Here is a 20,183-nt window from a genome sequence, read left to right as displayed (position 1 = left end):
TGTGTTGAGATTGTTGATTTTGTTTGAAAGTATTAGTTTTATGATGCTGAGTGTAAGACTTGACAACTCTAAAAACAAGTTGCTTTGTAGTTACTGTCGTAATAGATCTCTCTAGTATTCATTTAGGACCTTCAAATATTCTTCAATGACCCTACTAAAACCGTGTTTTAGTGTGGTATCCTTTGTTTTTGTGGCTTTGTTTTTAGAATATGGTTAAGCCCTTTATATCCAAGGCTACCTCAGGGAACAAGTGGTTCTGCTGGTGAATCTAGAACTAATTTTAAATCTGACCTGATAAGTTACTTGATGGCTTACAATTCTCCTACACTCAAAGAATGGATAGATCTGATTCAAGAACATGATTTATCAGAGACAAGGTATGTTAGCTTATGCTTTTGATAACTTGCATGCTATTTTTAACAGCTTACTCTGTTTCAGACTTAAATGTTCAAACATGATCTAATATTGAAAGCTTTTTGTAGCTATGTCATGCAGATTATGTTGAATTGCTGCACTTGTTTTCTAAGCATACATTTTAAAGGAATAAAAAGAGGTGTCTCAGCAAGGTAGCTGAAAGTGCACACGCACACATACATATATATAACTTTGCCTGTTACAGGCATGAAATGTCTGGTAGGAAATGTTACGTTAAATAATAATATACTTTGTCCTGAAACAGTCTTCTTAGTATCACATTGCCGTATTACTTGTAAATTAAGCATCATTAATTATTTTCTCTAATAGATAAATCTTGCATTTCTACAGAAATGTTGTATTTACTTCAGAAAGTGTAAATCTTCTTGGTTGCTTAATAGTTTTATAAGCTGGCAAAAATTAGTTGGAAAATCAACTGAAAATGGTCATAAACTGTGGTGGAAAAAGACTGACACCTGATCTAGTTTATAGAGTAAAAAAAGTGCCTTTCTTGATATGGAGTCTTACAAGATTGGAGGGGGTAAAAAAGCATGTACCCTATGGTTGGGTGAGCTAACAGCCTGAGCTGCTGTTCTTATTCATGCTGTCACTGCATGAACTTGCACAGGTTGACTGAGACCTAGCTGATGTGAGTTTATATGTGGGTTAGGGAAGAGTCACTTCCTGGGTTAAGGATCAGTTCCTTGCCATATAAAATATGCAGGGGACATAATTTGTGGATAGAGCTGATGAGATGCAGTAAGGAAAGCTTCTTAAAGCGTCTGCATTTTTGTGACTCTGCAGGTCTATCCTCTGTTTTCAGGGCCAAGTCAAGCAGGTTACTAAAACATTATTAGGAAGGCAGTTAAAAAAGCTGTACTTTGCATCTGAATTATTAGGTGCCCAAATGAAAACTTATACCTAAATCTGCTGATTTGGATGTAGCAATAGATTGGCTGTAACAAATCCACTTTTTGTTATACTGTAAATCTTAAGTGTGAAAGACTAAACATTTCTGGTTGCCTGTGTATATTCAACATTGCTGATAGGTTTCACTTGAATACCTTAAGTGCTTTACAAACCAGAATACTCCAGAACTGCAAATAACCTGGTGTTGTGGTGTTTTGGTTTTGTTTTTTTTCTTTTTGTTTCTAGAGTATATCTGCTTGGTTCTACCCCTGGACGATATCAAGGTAGTGATAAAGAAAAGTGGGGTCATCTTAGGCTGAGAAAGGTACCAAAACTGTAACCTTTTTTGCTAATATTTTAACTGTAAATGCAATTTTGGAGAGCATTCTATAGTTCCTTCCAATTTTTCCAGCTGTGATCATTTACAGTTTGAGCGTTAACATAAGCTTACAACTTATGACGGTGTAGACTTTCCACATAATATTCCTGGGCAGTATTACCATGGTCAACTTGTGGTCTGAATTGTCCTGTACTTGTAGGTATCTGAGGAGTCGCCATCACTCAGATGACTTCCTACCTGCTCTTGGTGTTTCTAACAAGTGTGACACTATCAAAATCCAGTCTTCTGTGACTGGGAACCAAATATAGTTGCCTTCAAAGGCACTTGCTGAAGAAAGATATGTTGATATAGACTTGCCTGCACATAGGAAAAAGGCTTATTTTCTTAAATGTTAAGGACTATTACAGTTCCTTCTTCCCTAATGACCTGGCAAAAAGCCATCAAATTAAAAGCCAGTTTGCACATGTCATCAGTTCAGTCAGGTTTTAAGTTTTGTTCTATGCTTCTAAATTGGGGCTTGTTTGATTATGACAGCAGGCCTGCTGATAACAGATGGGGTACACCTGTCTCAGATGGGAGAAAAAGGGTCTTTGCACAGGAGTGAGCAGAGCTCATTGAAAGAGCTTTAAACTAGGTTTGAAATGGGGAAGAGAGAAAACCAGGCTGGCTAAACTTGGAGAGAGCATGCCAACATATTTTTGCCTAGTAAGACTGAAAACAAAACAGAAAAAGCTTGTAAAGGCAAATGTTTTTGAGATAAAAAGATTATTTTAGTGACAATGCAGATGGACCTGGTAATGCTACACTGATGACTGAAGCCATTTAATTATGTGCTCTCTCTAGAGGGGGGCAGGAAAGGTACATCTGATATGTGTCTATATCCATCTGGTTTTAATGTGACTTTGAATTACGTTCACAGCTAATAAACTCCTCTAAAAGCATTATTTTAATTTTCTCTTAAATTGTTCTTTTTTCCCCTCTTGATGCAGGCTTCTATTGTAGCTGGGGCTTTAGGATATGAGAGGAATTTTATGGCCAGCAGCCACCAATTATAAAAAGATTGTTTAATTTATTGTGGCTTCTAAAGCTGATGTTTGATGTTTTTAGGAAGAGCTGCTAGCATTCTTTTTAGCCATCATGTAATGGCTGGCTTTGGTGCCTTTTGGATAAAACTTGTGATGTTTGATCTTCTCTTGAAGGAACAGTGGGGTTTATTTGGACAGCTTGACTTTTTACTGCAAAGTTAAAATGATAGTGTGAATGTTAATCTCTGTCAGGAGGGAATTATAGATGATTTAATAGAGGATTAAATAACAAGTGATATTAAACCACTAATTAAAGTATTCTTTGCCTGTTGAAGTTTTAACAATGTTTTAATTTCCATCATTAGCTTTTGAAAGAGCATGCTTTGTCAGTACCAGCACAGGAATCCTGGCCTGTTGTTGGACAGTTCTCAAGCATTGGTTCAATGGGAGCTGATGGGTCCAAATGGCTATGCTCGGAGTTCCAGGAGAGCCTGGTGGCTGCAGGCAGAAGTGTGATGAGTCTTAGATGTGATGTTCCGGTTTATTTGGTATGTCTTTTAGGTGCTAGTGACCTTTATTTAACATTTGTTCATTTGTTGTTTAAGTCTTAGTCACTGGCTTGCTTTTAACTTTTGGAAGACATTAATGTAGTTTTCATTCTGAAATCATAAGGATGCCACTTGTAGTATAAAATATACTGTGTTTTCCATCTGTGTGACATTAGAGCATATATAATCAAAATGATACTCTTATTACATAGCTTGTCTGAGTTTTGTAGATGCAGCTGTTTCTGCTACTGAGACGTAACTGAACCCTGAGTGATTAATACCTAAACCAAATTATTTTTTAACCTGGTTATTTGGTTATTAGCACAGTTCAGAGGAGGAACAAGAGCTTGTTAAATCAAGGAGAAAATATTGTCAAACATTTGAGCTAGGAGTCTAAAATCTCAAAACAATGTTGACCACTATGGAAGGGGTTGAAGCAGGACTGTTTGAGTCTTGCTAGCTAATTTTGGTAAGCTCTGCGGGAGAGTTAAAATATTAAAGACTTCTTGTTAGTGGTACACAACTAGTTTTAAGTTGCAATTATTTTTATTCGTTCTGAAAAATAAAGCTTATAAGGTTTTGGTCTCAAGTTTTCTTTTAAGGTGGTTTTTGTTTGAAAATTGGCAGCTTGTGTCTTTAGAGCTGTTACTAAAGCTGCTTTTTTTTCTTCCTCCTCATGAAGGTTTATCCTACTGTGAACAATGTGAGGCAAAGTCTGGAAGGCTATCCTGGTAAGCAAGTGGCCATAACGTTCTGCAAAATCATTTCTGTGATGTTGAATGAACCTGAAGTTCTCAGCAAAATGACAGCTTGATGAAATAGATGGCAGTTGAATCTTTTTCTTAGTCTTAATGGGGCTCTGACTCCAGATCTCTTATTTTGATTGAACTGAAAAAGCTTTGTGGGCATTGATACGTAATGTTTGCTGTACAGCCATGTTCATATGTCACTGTATAGAAAAAAAGAGCTCATTCTCCATGTTCTAACTACAGTCATACTTCTGTTTTGACAGAAAGTTCAGGTTTGAGTGTGCCATGTTTTCCTTGTCTCTTCTTTGCAGTTTCATCCTACACATCAGACGCAGTGGAAAATGTTTCTCTACTGTTAGTCACTTTGTTAATATTGTAACATGCAATTGTTCTGTTCAGTCTTCCCATGTTTGTGCTCATGAAGTCAATATTTTGTATAGAAAGCATAGCCCCAGCCAGCCTGAAGGAGGAGAGCAGCTGTAGTGCACTGGTGCAGTGAAGCTGTTTCTCAAAAGCAAGCACTTACATGGGTTACACCCATGCATAATAAGGGAGCTGTCTGATGTCAATCGTAGAATCTTAGAATGGTTTGGGTTGGAAGGGACCTTAAAGGTCAGCTAGTTCCAAGCCCCCTTCCACTAGACCATGTTGCTCAAAGCCCTGTCCAGCCTGGCCTTGAAAAATTCCAGGGATATGGCAGCCACAACGTCTCTGGGCAATCTGTTCCAGCGTCACCATTCTCACAGTAAAGAATTTCTTCCTAATATCTGATCTAAATCTACCGTCTTTCAGACATTCCCCCTTATCCTGTCCCTACATATTGTTGGTAAAGTCTCTCTTTAGCTTTCTTGGAGACTTTCTGGGCTGCGAGTGCACACTCCTGGCTTATATTGAGCTTTTTGTCAGTCAACGTCCCTAAGCCCCTCTTCTCAGGGCAGCTCTGAACCCATTCGCCACCCAACCTGTATCTGTGCTTGGGATTGCCCTGACCCAAGTGCAAGACCTCTATTTAGCACTGGTGAGACTGCATCTGGTGTCCCGCCGCTGCCTTCCCAGTACAAGAGAGACTTGAACATACTGAATTGAGCCAAGCAAAAGGCCACAAAGATAAGGGATTGGAACATTTGTCACACAAGAAGAGGCTAAGAGCACTGGATAATTCCTCAGCATGACAAAGAGAACTTTACTGGGAGACGTTATAAATGTATGTGAAGTACCTGATAGGAGGATGCAGAGTAGAGGCAGATTCTTTGCGTGGTGACCAGTGAAAGAACAAGAGGTAATGGACACAAACTGAGATACAGGAGATTCCAGTGTAACTTTACAACAAAAATGTTTTCTGATGTTTAAATGGAACAGGTTGCTCAGAGTTTGTTGCATCTCTCCTTGGAGATACTCAAAACCTGCCAGGACACTGTATTGAGCAATGTGCTCAGTTCAGCCCTGCTTTGAGCAGGGAGTTGTTCTGTATCATCTCTTTCGGGTGCATTCAACTTCAGCAATTAAGTCATGCTTTGGCATTGTTGAATCCATACACGTGTTGCTGTTCCAAGCTGGATAGCTATGCTCCTGTGTAGTATGGAGTACCTGTTGAACTCTTCTAACAGTTGGTTTAATTTGAACACCCTAAAAAGCAATGCTTTAAGTTCTCTATCTCTGAATTGAGCAGTGCTGGGACATAGCTAGAAACTGCAGTCAGTAAGTTTTTAGGTATCTATGGTTCACACAAGTAAGAGTCTTTTGACATACTTGTTGTCTATACCATCTGTTTAGCAAATATGATAACTCTTGAAAGTCAGGGATGCAATCTGCACAATGGCTCCTTAATTTTGTTTCTTTCATATTGTGGAATAACTTGGTGGATTACCTAATTCTGTATTAGTGCAAATGACCAGCTCCATAGACACCTGCATGTAATGAATTCCTGAGAGTAGTAAACCTTTTGTAACAGGTCCTTATGGTGTCTTCTAGGACAGATTGATGCAGTAGGTTTTGCGTTTAGTTTGTTTCTAATACAGAACACTAATATTCAGTGTAATCAAGATTGCTGGTTCTTCTTTGTTAAATCCATTTCAAGAAATCACTACCTCCATTAGCAAGAGACCAAATCAATACAAATACAATTGCATTAGAAGTTCTTGCTTTTTAAAATAATGTTGTTTGGTAGTCTGTCTTTTTCTGGAAGTTGCTTGTTTTATTCCCTCTAGCTTGTATGGTTAATTATTCTAATCTGTTTAGATCAAGTTGTATCATAAAAAATTACCCATAAATGTCTATCTTAGAATCATAGAATCATAGAACAGTTAGGGTTGGAAAGGACCTTAAGATCATCTAGTTCTAACCCCCGTGCAGTGGGCAGGGACACCTCACACTAAGCCATCTCACCCAAGGCTTCGTCCAACCTGGTCTTGAACACTGCCAGAGATGGAGCATTCACAGCCTCCCTGGGCAACCCATTCCAGTGCCTCACCACCCTAACAGGAAAGAATTTCCTCCTTCTATCCAATCTAAACTTCCCCTGTTTAAGTTTTAACCCATTACCCCTTGTCCTATCCCTACAGTCCCTAATGAAGAGTCCCTCCCCAGCATCCCTGTAGGTGCCCTTCAGATACTGGAAGGCCGCTATGAGGTCTCCACGCAGCTTTCTCTTCTCCAGGCTGAACAGCCCCAACTTTCTCAGCCTGTCTTCATACGGGAGGTGCTCCAGTCCCCTGATCATCCTCGTGGCCCTTCTCTGGACTCCTTCTAGGAGGACTCAGTTCTATAGCATGTGTAGTTTCCTTTCTTCCTAGTGTAAATCTGCTACTTAGTGTTTAGGCTTGAGAAAAAAACCCAAACAGAAAAAACCCCAAACCCAAACAACTATATAACTTTTTATACTACTGGAATATTGGAACCATTTTCTGAAAGTAGGTCATGAGGATAGTACAGATAGCTTACTCCCCAAGATTCTTGCTTGTTTTAGAATGTCTTTCAGAAAATAAATGTACATGTTCTATTTTTTCCTGAAGCTGGTGGCTCACTTCCATACAGTATACAGACAGCCCAGAAACAGCTGTGGTTGCATTCCTATTTTCAGTAAGTAGAACTCAATTCTTTGTTGGTTGTTTTGTTTGTTTATTGTGGGTTTTTTTCTTAGACTGTATGTTTAAACTTAGGATGCTATAGTGTTCAGGTGTTAAAAGCAAATTAAGGGGAACTTGTCAGAAGCACTGTATTCTTAAACTTGTTAAAATAAAAGCCTTTGCTCCTGGTCTGCTGGGCTTATCTTCAAAATGTGCTACTTACCTGTTAAAAATGATGGGATACTGTTGCTAATGGAGGAGGGCACTACCAGATTTTGGATTCTGTAAACTTCCTTTTAAGCTTTCTGTCTCTGAACTGGAATAATGTTACCCCTCTCCTGTTTCTCTCTTTTTTAATTCACAGTTTTATTTCATTTTCCCACTTGTGTTGCAGTACTGACAGGATTTTAGCTGGGGCACAGCAGGGCTAGGAAGGCTTTTTTTGAGTGCAGCAGTCCTGCTGCAAAAATTGTTACTTGTGGTAATATCTTTTGTTAAAGGTGCCTGATGTTTTATATTAAGAACTTCTATTTTCCCGTGCTGCTAATTTTGCCAAATTCCATGTTAGATTTCTCCCTCAGGGTGAAGCTTTAAAAACTTAGGCGTGTTTTGAGAACAATGGGAGAAGTTGTTTTGCACAGATTAAAAAAAATAAATCTGGTAACATCTTATAAGACCGCAGCTTCCCCTTCTTTTCACCAGAAACTTTTTTAACTCTTCCAGGTGGAAGCTGTTCTGGTAAAATACTTCACCCTTACATAAGTAAGTGTGTGAAGTTATGTGTATGTGTGTCTGTATATCCAGGGGACTGAGAATACAGTGGCTAGTTGCAAAGAGCTTCCTCCATTCTGGAGTGAACATGATTACTGCTATGAGCCTTGCTGGTTGATGTCCAAGGAATGGATCTGGAATAGAAAGTATGTGAGGCTTTGTTTCTCCTATCTCTGCAGTGTGCTGAGCGTATTTATCAAGGGAAGAAAGCTATAGGCACCTTTTGAGATTGTTCAGTCATGATTCAAAAAGTGAGATCATAAAACTGGAGTGCTTGTGCAGTTTTAATTCAGTTTCTATAAGCATATATCATGTGAGAATATTATTGGAAGAAAAATACTTTTTTTTTTCCTTTCTTTAGTGCACAGAATGTTACTTGATAATCACCTTAGCTATTAATTTATTCCTTTTCAATGAGAAAATGTGACATACCTGTCTCATTGGATATACTGTGGTCCTGCTCTGGTGACAAAAGGGCTGTTTTAAATTCATCTGGCAATTTGCTGCCAATGAGAATTGCCCCTGCATAATTGCTCTATAGCGCCTGCCCAGATTCATATGCTTACCCTGTGGCAATACAAGACACTCTTCCTTGAGGAGGCCTGCATGTAAACTATTACTGTAGAGCAGATAATACACATCAGCTTCTTATCTGTGGTAACCCAAGAGACACAGAAATGATAGGTCCTGTTCCAATAGATTAAATATATGAAAAGATCTTCTGAAGACTTGCCATAATGCAAAGCTTTGACCAGTTGAGGGATTAGAGGAATATGTCTTTACCTTGCTGGAAAATACAAAACCAGCAAGAAACCAAGGATCCTAACAGAGTTGAAGGGAGAGAAATACTTCTATACTTGGAGTAAAGGAGAAGGAATAGTTCCATTTTACAAGTAGTGAGAGATTTTAGTGGGGTTGGTAAATGGTGTCCTATAGTCTCTTCTAAAGAGGTAGAACCTCTGCCCTAGGCATACAGTTTTTATGTCTGTAGTCTGCTTTTCTATATCTTCTGCCAGTTGAGTGTATTTAACCTGAAATGGTGCTCTGAAATGTAATTTCTCAAAAGAATAAGGCAACTAAACTGAAACTTAATATTGATTTCACTTTACTGATCTTAACAAAGAATTACTAGACTGATTTGTCAGATTAGCTGCCGTGTAAATGGTGCAATTTGCTCAGTTTTCCCTCTGGTAGGGTTGCTGTGTTTTTCTTTTCAGCAGTCAGTATTACTGATTGATAAGGAGAGATTTGCAATGCTCAGTGATTTCTATTATTACCTCATTGCACCTAATCATCACATTAGAGGCTACATAATTAAAAAGAACAAAGAAAAGCTACTCGCTGGAATGCCACAGAAGACTGGGAGTAGCAGCAAATTACTGCTAAAGTATCAGAATTAGTGATTTAAAGTCAAAACTAAGCTCTATGAGTGATAAGGAGTTCTAGTCCTAGGAGTGTAAAAGTAAAAAAAAAAACAAAAAACAAAACAAACAAACAAAAAAAAAAACAAAAAGGCTTTCAAGTTTACTGTTCAAATTCTGATAATATGCCTTTTCCTCACCCCACACTTGAGCTTTTAGTTTATATGGTACCATGACCTCTAACTCTCAAAAAAGTAACTACTTCAAGCTGTGATTCTGCTCCATAGGATTTCTCAAAGCTAGTTTCATGTAACTTACCATGTTTATCTCTGAGACTGAATATGCCTGAAGTTTACTGCAAGATGAGATCAGTCCTGTTTACCTTCTCTGCCAGCTGTGTTCTGATGACAAGTTAAGCCAATTTGACTACAAGTGTCCTGAAATTGTTTTATTGGCCTATGCTTTCATCTTTGCTATATAAAGCAACTGCGCTTGTATTTTACTTGAGGCTTTTTTGTAATCTGGTTTTGCTTTTTTATGATCTAAAATATGCCAGTCAAATTCCATGGTGAAATTTAGCTGTATTAAGAATAGATTAAATGAGATATTGTACCCATCTGAAATCGCTTCCAATTCTTTTGGCTTGTCACTCAATTATGCAGTTTGGAGGTAAGCCCACTTTTAGGTTGAAGAGAAAATATTTATTAAATACTTGTTTGCTAATAGTGCTTTTACCAAAATCATCTGAGTTTTTCTTTAAGATATTTACAATTTTTAAAAGAGACAACCCTAAAACAACAGGAATCAACCAAGCAAAAATACCCCAGAATACACCCAAAAAACTAATCCTGATCAGAGGACATAAGCACTTTTCCCTTTTTGTCCTTACATATTTATGCTGACTTACTAAAGAAAATACAGCCAAAATGTATGAATTCCTTTTCTAATTTTAACTTTATGGAATACCAGTTTCAGTCACTTGTAATTGGAAGTAACTGCCATTAGAGTGCTGTGGTTAGTAAATGGAAGAAAAACAGTAGTACTGTTGCTAAAACACAGTTTGTCATTGAGTAAGGCAGTGAGATGTAAAGAAAATCAGTGTTCAATTCACAATTCTACTGTTTTCTGATTTTCATTTCTGTAATGTGACTGGAGTTACCTAATTATTTTTGTGCCTTAAATTTATGTTTCCTAAACTGTCAGTTGTAAGATAAAGCTGTTAACAAGAGTCGTTGACTCTGTATAGCCTTGCAGTCTTTCAGTATGGAAAGTGTAGAGATCTGTAGGTAAACACAAGTTTGGTTAGCTGTTTCTGTATCATACATATCTTGGTCTAGTCTTCAGAAACAGACTTCAGTGTGGCTTGCATCAAAATCTGAAGATGTCTAGTTTGTTCCACATGCACATACAGTGTTTCAACTCTTGCCCTTCAGGAATACAGGACCAGTTCTCAGAAACAGTTTTCTTTCCTTCATCACAGTATAGGGTTGTTCAAGTAGGTCTTGATGCCTGAACTGAAAAACCTCTTAGCCCATGTGAAAGTTAGTCCTGAAAGTCAGGTGAGGTAAGTAATTCCAGCCCTTCCACTTCAGTCTTCTCAGGCTTTTAAATGAACCCACTGAAGTTCACTTAAGAAGCTTTTCAGAGCTGATTGATTCTTTATTTGCCTTTTATAAGAGAACGCTAAATTAGGGAAGTAAGATTGTGACAACCAAAATCAGAGCCTATTATGTTCCATACTGAGGAAAGTGTATGAAAATGTGTATTTAGAAGCATTCTTCCTGATTGTGAGTGAAGACTAAGCTGAGAATAGAAAGTGCTTCTAAATACCATGATTATGTACCTTCAATTATGTACATGTATTGATGCTTGTTTACAGTTCTGTAACACTGATGCTGAATTACAGCACCAATGGCTTGTGTTTTAAACTAGTTTTTATATATACACATGGATATGACCTCTACTCTACTAAGCTCTCCAATGTCTTAGTGGCTTAGAGGCACAGAAAAGGGAACAGAAGAGGGGTAGTGTCAACAATCTGTCAGTTGCTCCCTTCCTCTACTTCCATGTATAATAAACTGTAATAAGCTTGGGGAATTTGGTGTCAAGTTCCTTTGCCTTAAAGGCATGACAGTCTTCAAACAAAGAAATACTGGCTGGAAGTTTGGACTTTGTTCTTTGAGTGCTAGCTGGAGTGGAGGAACAGAAAAACTTGTTAGGAAAGCCTAATATACGGAGGAGAATTATCCGTCTGATTTCTTTGTAAAGAAAGGAAATCCGGGTCTTCTGGCTACTAGTAAGGTTGGATTTCAGGATTAAAAATTCAGTTAGTGTTTTCAGCCTTTCTGTAAGGGAAATGACTATTAAATGTGACAAGTATAGTGTAGTATTACTGAGAATGTGGCACTGTAGTATGGTGAGTATTTTTTTAGACCTCAAAATAAAACTGTATATGAAAAGAGCTCCTTTTCTTTTCTAGCAAATGGTCAGCTGAAGTCTCAGGTCGAAGTCATGCTATGCCTCACATTAAGACATACATGAGATCCTCTCCTGACTTCCAGAAGATTGCATGGTTCTTAGTTACAAGGTAAATGACTAACCGTACACTCTCACTTAGTCATGTATAAAGCTCTTGTTAATTGTAGGCCTGGGTGAGTTACTGCCATAATCCTTACAATACTGTAAGTAGTGATAGGAATTTTTGTCTGTATTTAATGTTTCTTCATTGCATTGCCCCTTTGCGGCTGCAGGTTGCAATGATTGTGTTATGGAACTGTTTGCAATCACACTATAATTTTACCTGAACTTTAACTGCCAATTTCAGGCTTCAGCATCAGCTGAAGTGATTAAGTATTTTTAAACCTTGGGTTAAGTTTTTTTTTTTTAACATGCTGTACATGAATGTGCAGGTTTGTAAAAATAGATATGGATTAAGCTGAAGTTTATCCTTATGCTGCCTTATCGTTGCAAAGCATGTAGATACCCAGCATTTGGAATCTGACGTTTTGTCTGATTGAGCTGTTCAGCAGTCTAGCTTGAAGTCTAGCTTTGTATTTCTATTGTTTGGTTCTTAAAGAAGCTGAGAGAGTAGAAATTTCTTGACATGAGGGGAGGCTGTCTTATTGTGAATGAAAATAGACACGTTTCAGTTTTGCCAAAACTGATTTTTATGCAACCCTATATATTACAGATTTTGCTCTTTATAACCTTACTCTTATATGCTCAGTCATTTTAATCTTTTTTTGTCTTTATATTCTGTCTATCTAACTTTCATCACTCACTGATATTGCTGCCTGTAATAGCAATAGTGACTAAGGTGCTTTTTAAAGTATTTAAGTTATTGAAATGTGATGCTGAATCCCTCTAATACAGAAATTCATGGTTGCTTTTTTTTTTCCTGATGTTTCTTATTCCACATCTGGTACTATAAATAGCATCCAGGATATCAGTTAAAATGTAATGTTTAAGCTTTTGCATTTTACTGTAGAAGTAGATTTTGACAACAGAATTGCATTTATTGTTTGACTCCCAACTTGATCTACATCACAGCAGATTACTGAGGAAGGATTAACTACAACATGGTGCTGAAAGCACACTGAAATAAAAATACCTGTCTGATAAATACTTCATAAATATATCAAAGAAAAAATGCCAGGAATGAAAGATACTGTTTAACACTTGCAAAAATGCTCTGTACTTAATGTATTGTAATGTAACTATTCATAATTGAGCTGGCCTTTAATCTTCCTAAGTCATCAAATTGTAGCTATTTACCAATATTAAGTTCCTTTCACCAAGTTCCTTTCTCAAGAAACAAGATGGAGAGAACATTCAAGGGGCTGAATTAGTTTCGTAGATCTGTATGACACAAGTAGGCTTGTATAATTATCCACATGTTTTGTACAAGTATGCTTCTGCTGCTCCCACTGCGCTATAAAAATAGCAATAAGGAATAACACCCAAATTACTTTCTATGGAAAAGACTCTTCTGGTAGAAGTGAAGTTCTCTTGTTAGAAGTGTATTGCTACAGCTGTGGCACATGAGCATTTTCTGCTGTGAAGATTATGCCTTACTGAAAGTCTTTCTTTCTCTTTGCAGTGCCAATCTATCTAAAGCAGCTTGGGGAGCTCTGGAGAAAAATGGCACCCAATTGATGATCCGTTCTTACGAACTCGGAGTCCTTTTCTTGCCTTCAGCATTTGTAAGTTCATAGTTCAAGTACAAATCCCGGGATATATTGAGAATCTGCAAATATTGATGAATGCTAATGTGACTAAATCTACTTACCAGGTTCTGCGTTTTCATGTTAGAAAGCTAATAGCAAGTGGAGTTGCACAAGGTAAAGGAGAAACAGTCTGTTTTAGTGTTGCTGTGACTTTTGTCATGTTCTTAAAAGGCAGTAATAATTTAAATTGTAATATATATTAAAGCTAGTGGAAAGGATGATCCAATCTCTTTTGTGCTTCTTAAAACTTGGTTGCGAGTGCATATTCACATTGAAGTGATGTGTATGAGTTGTAACTTGAAAAACAATTCCTAATGGTACACTGATCGATGTTCTTCTTTCCCCAAAATTCATTTGCAAAGCAATGACTGTCTCAAAACTTTCTGCTTTGAGGATGACTTTCTAATGCATCTGGTAAAATCTCTGATGCAAATCTAAGAATACCTTCATAACAGGTTGTTCAAAAGCTGAAGAATTGCATCTTCTAAACCTAATGTGATGGCAGTCTCAGTCTGTAGAAGACAAGTTTGAGCTAAAATAACTTCCAGTGGGTGGAGGATCAGGAGACATGAAACCTTTTTGTCATAACTAAGGTCCATCTACCTTGCAGTCTAGTCTTAGTGCAGTTGTAGCAGATGCCATGGGGATTATCACAATAAACAGTGTGCGTGTGATCTCTTTAATGTATGTTCCCTATGATTTTTTTTAAGGTTTTCCAAACAATAATGGCTAGTAGCCACAACTTGGATTGTTCTCTTAACACATCAAGTTCCTTGTTGAACTACTCTTGCTGGTTTTTAGCCCTCTACAGATCATGTGGTAGTGAGTCCCATGATTTAATTGTGCAGTGTATTTAAGAAAGAAAAGCTTTCCCTTTAAGATTTTTTTGTCTTATTTAGATTTACTGCCTGATAGTGGGGAGATGCAGACTTCTTGTTCCTTTTGTTGATTCTGTCTTCTTTCTGGTGAACCTGCTAGTACAGAAATGTTATCAAGAGTAGTTAATCTGTGATCAGAAACCATTCAAAGTGTCCTGTGTGAAAATTCATATTTTCCAGAGGAGAAATTGCAAGTTTATCTGAAAAACATTTATATACTAAAAGTCCATATAAATATTTTTTCTATATAATGTTTACAAGTGTTCACATAATGTCTTGTAATTTCTGTTGATTGGTAATGTACTCCCAAATGAATATTTACTAATAATATAACATTGTAAAAATGTTTACCATAACTGTATAATTGCAATATTAAGATTGGTTTCTGGTTGTAACTAAAGATCCCCTGTATCTCACTTGTAGTAATGTGGTTTCTAATACTGTGAACCTTAGAGAAAATCTCAGTCACTGTTCTCCAGCATGGTTTATGTGGAAGAAGACTTTTAGCAAAATTACATTGGTCAGACTGAAATGAGAAAACATCCTAAATGCCAACCTCATGAAGTTTAACCATGCCAAGTGCAAGGTCCTACACCTGGGTCGGAGCAATCCCAGGCACAGCTACAGGCTGGGCAGAGAAGAGATTCAGAGCAGCCCTGAGGAGAAGGCCTTGGGAGTGCTGGTCGATGAGAAAATGAACATGAGCCGCCTTCAATGTGCGCTTGCAGCCCAGAAAGCCAACCGTATCCTGGGCTGCATCAAAAGGAACATGACCAGCAGGTCTAAGGAGGTGATCCTGCCCCTTTATTCTGCTCTCGTGAGATCTCACTTGGAGTATTGTGTACAGTTCTGGTGTCCTCAACATAAAAAGGACATGGAACTGTTGGAACAAGTCCAGAGGAGGGCCATGAGGATGATCAGGGGACTGGAGCACCTCCCCTATGATGATAGGCTGAGAAAGTTGGGGCTGTTCAGCCTGGGGAACAGAAGGTTGCGTGGAGACCTCATAGCAGCCTTCCAGTATCTGAAGGGGGCCTATAGGGATGCTGGGGAGGGACTCTTCATTAGGGACTGTAGTGGTAGGACAAGGGGTAATGGGTTAAAACTTAAACAGGGGAAGTTTAGATTGGATATAAGGAGGAAATTCTTTCCTGTTAGGGTGGTGAGGCACTGGAATGGGTTGCCCAGGGAGGTTGTGAATGCTCCATCCCTGGCAGTGTTCAAGGCCAGGTTGGACAAGAAGCCTTGGGTGAGATGGTTTAGTGTGAGGTGTCTGTGCCCATGGCAGGGGGGTTGGAACTTGATGATCTTAAGGTCCTTTCCAACCCTAACTATTCTATGATTCTATTCTAATCTAAAACTTGGAAGAATATTTAAGTACCTATTTAGGAACAGAATACTTAGTTCTTCTCCTCACAGTTTCCTAAATACTGATACTTAATTGTGAGAAATGACAGTTGTCACATGATGTGGTGTATATGGGAACAAAGTGGGGACAAGGACTTCAGCTGTCTTTCCTTTCTTCACTGGGAAATACCTGCAGAGACACCTGATAACGAGGTAGAGACAAATATTAATACTTGCCAATGTTAATAGTTGTCTTATATATGTGCAGGCATCTGATGCTCAAGTTGCAGTGCTTAGCTTGTGAGTCTGTTTTAGGAATGTACCCTGCAGTTCAGTTTGCATAAAAAAATGCTTCTTTGATAACTTAGTCTGTTTGTGGAGTCTTTTGTTGGTTCATTGTGGCTTTAACGTACTATCCGGCAGAATAATCTTAGATGAAGATAATGATGAACTAGGAATAGACTGACAGTTGTAGAAAATAAATTTTCTAAAGTATGCAGGGTTTGGCTGATTTTGTTTGCAATTAAAAATATACAGAATACAAACTAAATAAAGTGCTTTGAGATGTGACTGAGTATTCTTCAGCCTCAAGAGACTCTGTATATTCTAGCTATTAGAATGCCAACCAATTTAATACTGCCAATTTCTGATAGTTCTGTTTCTTTAAATTGTTTCATGCAGCTTGATTACAAAGCTAATGACACTTGTTCTGGTAGATGTTAAGACTTAGCTTTGTAGAATCACAGAACAATTTAGGTTGAAGAAGACCTTAAAGGTTATAGAGTCCAACCATAAAAAGATTCCTGGCAGCAGTGCAGTTTGAAGCCATGCTCACAAAGAAACTAAAGCCTTAATCCAGTGCCTTAGACCGCTTGGCCGCACTACCCTGGTGGATTTGGATAGCACACACTTAATATTCCCAGTCAAAAACTCCACTAACTCTGTGGTTTGTGCCTTCTATTTTCTGCTGAATACAAATTTGGAAGTGGATTGTTCCTCACTTGCCATCTGTTGACTGCAAATTTTCATCTGGTCTTTAAAATGCTTCCAGAACTTACCCTTTGAGGTTTGGTCTTGGCCTCTCAGGCTCTCAGAAATATGTTGAATGGTTGTTCTCAATGTAGCAGCAGCTGTTATCACTTACAGTTTTAGTGTCTAGGGAAAAATCAGCTGATGCTGACATTGGATCATGTGCTTGATTTAAAAAATAATGTTTGTAAAAAAAGATTGTGTCCTGTGCTTGAACTGCATTTCCCTTTCTATCTCCATTTCTATTTCTCACCTCCTACATTTTTACTCTCGCTCATGTTCAGCTTGCTCTTTCAGCTGCTGGGGATTCCTTTCCAGAGGCTGAACTAAATCACATCTTTAAGATGTAAAATGTTGAGAGCACCCTGTCATCTAACAGTATGGAGTTCTGGGAAGCGTGTTGCGTATTTTTTTAATTCATTTTTATTTTTTTTAATGAACTGTCTAATGGAAACCTTTTTAGATAGTTCATTCTCACAGCTTCTGTGTCTGGTAAGGTTCTAAGAGAAACTGAGCTTGTAAAATGATATGGTAATTTGTGGAATACTTAAATTTTCTAAAAGGTGTGTTGAAGAATATGGTACCAGCCAGTCAGCTTTTGGAAATAAAAAGATAGAGAAATATAGTAGTTGCTGTTAAACTGAGAACTTACCCTTGACTGCCTACCAGGTGCTATCAGATGATACAATTACATCTAGATAATCAGTCACAATTAACACAGTGTTGCAGAATCTGAAATACTATATGGTGAATACTCAGTGATAATGAGTAATATATTCTTTTATAGTTGCCTGTGGGGATGAGTGAGCTGCATCTACATCAGAGAGTAGCCAGCCATTATGTGTGTGTCTGGTCATCAGAACTGAACTGCTTGTATTTTTGCTGAGTTCAGACAACTGAACCAAGCACCTTCGGCCATAGCTCAACTTAGACCAGAACCAAAATCAAGTAGGTTAAGCTGTTTGACTGTAACATTAACTTCCAAAATAATGTAGCACTTTCTTGTTTGGTTTATCTAGTTTCAGATGAAGTTTTCTGTTCTGTATGGAATGGAGTGGGTGTGGGGAAATAAATACAGCATAGGTAAATCAAGATTTTATATGTGAACTTTAGGATGTTAAGCCTTGCTTTTAGTGTTCATTGAACTGCTGCAAAGTTTTCCAAGTCCAGCAGTAAAGTCTCCCAGAGCCACATTTTTCCAAGCCGAGGATCTTTGGATTTTGTCCTGGTTTTGGCTGGGATAGATGTAATTTTCTTCCTAGTAGCTGGTGCAGTGCTGTGTTCTGGCTTTAGTCTGCGAACAATGCTGATAACACACCAATGTCTTAGTTGTCCCTCAGAAGCGCTTACTCTGATCAAGGGTAAGTCAGTCTCTCATGCTCTGCCAGGGAGGAGGGGCACAGGAAGCTGGGAGGGAGCAGGGACAGGACACCTGACCCAAACTAACCAAAGGGGTACTCCGTACCACAGCACATCATGCCCAGTATATAAACTTGGGGGGAGTGACCCTGAAGGCCCAGATTGCTGCATGGGTTGGGCTTGCTATTGAGCAGTAGGTGGTGAGCAAGTGTATTGTGTGCTCCTTTTTTATCATTGAGATTTATTCCTATTTCTTATTATTGATATATTTTACTTTAATTATTAAACTGTTTTTAACCCACAGGTTTTACCCCTTTGCAATTCTGTCCATCACACCAGTGGGTAGAGAGGGGGGAAATGAGTGAGTGGCTGTGTGGTACTTGGTTGTTGGTTGACAAGTTTAGGAACCTGAATTTGTCACTTCTTTTGGCTACTTAACAAAGAAATGTTCTGATGCAGTTGAGTAAAGCTTTGTTTTGAATAAATACACCTCAATACTGAGAAAGGATTTCATTGTATATTCTCCTGGCCAGAGGAGGGTTACTGTAAAGTTTGTGTGCATCCTTAATTCTTTCCTGCCAAAACTAGTGAGTTTATAAATAGTTTTGTTTGGCTAAAAATGGGTTTGGGCTAGAAAGTAGACCTAAAAATAATTTGGGTTTTTTTTTCTGTTTACTGGCATGGGAAAGGGTAGTCTCATAATCATCCAGTGGAATAATCAGCTGTGTCCTGCTTCAAAATACTGTAGTGATATCAATGTGACTTCCCACTTGAATAGAATTTCTTGGGGGTTTTGTTTGTTGGTTTTTTTTGTTGTTTTGTTTTTTTTTTTAATATATAGTCTGCAGTCTGCCTTGGATTTAGGGAAAAAAAAAAAAAGGCTGGGAAGTAGGATTTTAAAAGCTATTCCACTTTTCCATTCATCCTCCCAATGCCTCCATGATGCTAATGTACTATGAAGTTGCATAAGTCCAAATGAAAAAATGCTTTCCCAGCTGAGAAATGTATTTCAACCCTTCAAAATGCATTGCTGTAAGTTTCAGTCAAAGAACAAAATATGTTACAGGGGGGAAAAAAGAATAGAATATGGCTGAGGAAGATTTACAAGGCAGGCGGATTTTTTTTTGTGCAAGATCCTGCTGGTTTCTTTTTTGGAAACAGCAATGAGAGTTGCCAACATCCAGAAAAAGCTTAAAACAGACAAAATGTGTGACTTATTACAATTTCTGTGTGAAGACAGACACGTGAGAGTTATTTTTAAAAGCATGTGAATCTCCTCAGAGAGCCTTGTTAAAAAATGTATTCCATAACCTAGATTCTTACTCCAGTGTTTTGAGGAAAACATTTCCCAAATAGAAGATCTCTACAGGTTAGAGTCTGACAAACAAATAAAACAACTTTAGGATCAAATGTTGGAGTCTAGTGGGCCTGAAAGATGGCATCAGAGAGGAAAGAAGCCTCTCAGAAGAGAGGAAAATATAATGGGTGACTACTGAGGAGGAGCAAAGAAGAGGAAGGCAAAGGTGTAGAGCAAGAAAAAGAAGCAAAATACCTGAGAAGAAACACTGAAGTAATAACAGGGCACAGAAGGTAGAAGAAATGCAGCAGAAACAAAAATATTACTGGGTTAAAATTAAGATGGGTAAAAGGAAAGAAAATGAGATTAAAAATGTCCTGTAAGTGGTGCTGTTTTCTTTCATGTTGTGTGAAAAGCATCCCCTGCTATGAATTGGAATGGAATACATGTGGCATAGTTCTTGATACTGGCTTTAAACTGAGATATATATGTATGTACATAGAGGCCTATGTAGGAGGTGTTCTACACTGATTTGATAGCTATGGTTACACAGATTTTAAACTTGGATAATGCTGGGCAACAGGTGTGTAACTTGGCTGCTCTTGATCAGGCATGCATATGAAATTCATTGTAAAATAGGAACCAACTCAGTACAGCAGAGAAGCTTTCTCTGCCGTTCCATGTTTCTCCCGTAGCTGTGTGTAGAAGATAAGAGAAGCTTACAGGTGCTTGGGGCAATCAAGCCTCATACAAGCCATTTTAGTTTGCAATTTAAATGTCACCTTAAGAGTAATATGTAGGGCTGTATGCCACCTTTACTAAAACCTGCCTACTGTGAGTTGCTTGCATTTGTTTTGAACATACT

At 38.1% G+C, this 20,183-nt stretch overlaps 1 protein-coding gene across 1 annotated transcript in view; it reads left to right on the top strand.

Moving 5' to 3' along the window:
* The window catches only part of TDP1 (tyrosyl-DNA phosphodiesterase 1), a 41,837-nt gene that overhangs the window by 8,274 nt on the left and 13,380 nt on the right, over positions 1–20,183 (top strand). Inside the window, exons 7-13 of the mRNA XM_061359951.1 lie at positions 207–377; positions 1,570–1,648; positions 3,054–3,236; positions 3,919–3,967; positions 6,997–7,063; positions 11,662–11,769; positions 13,282–13,384. Of these exons, the coding sequence (XP_061215935.1) occupies positions 207–377; positions 1,570–1,648; positions 3,054–3,236; positions 3,919–3,967; positions 6,997–7,063; positions 11,662–11,769; positions 13,282–13,384 (760 nt within the window). The remainder of the gene's footprint in view (positions 1–206; positions 378–1,569; positions 1,649–3,053; positions 3,237–3,918; positions 3,968–6,996; positions 7,064–11,661; positions 11,770–13,281; positions 13,385–20,183) is intronic.

This window comes from Neopsephotus bourkii, unplaced genomic scaffold (assembly GCF_033783945.1).
Source record: "Neopsephotus bourkii isolate Nb327-2 ecotype Australia unplaced genomic scaffold, CSIRO-AGI_Nbou_v1 NB_998, whole genome shotgun sequence".
In the NCBI taxonomy this organism is placed as follows: domain Eukaryota; kingdom Metazoa; phylum Chordata; class Aves; order Psittaciformes; family Psittacidae; genus Neopsephotus; species Neopsephotus bourkii.
The sequence above is the reverse complement of the archived record's forward strand: the minus strand, read 5'-3'. Positions and strand labels throughout refer to the sequence as shown.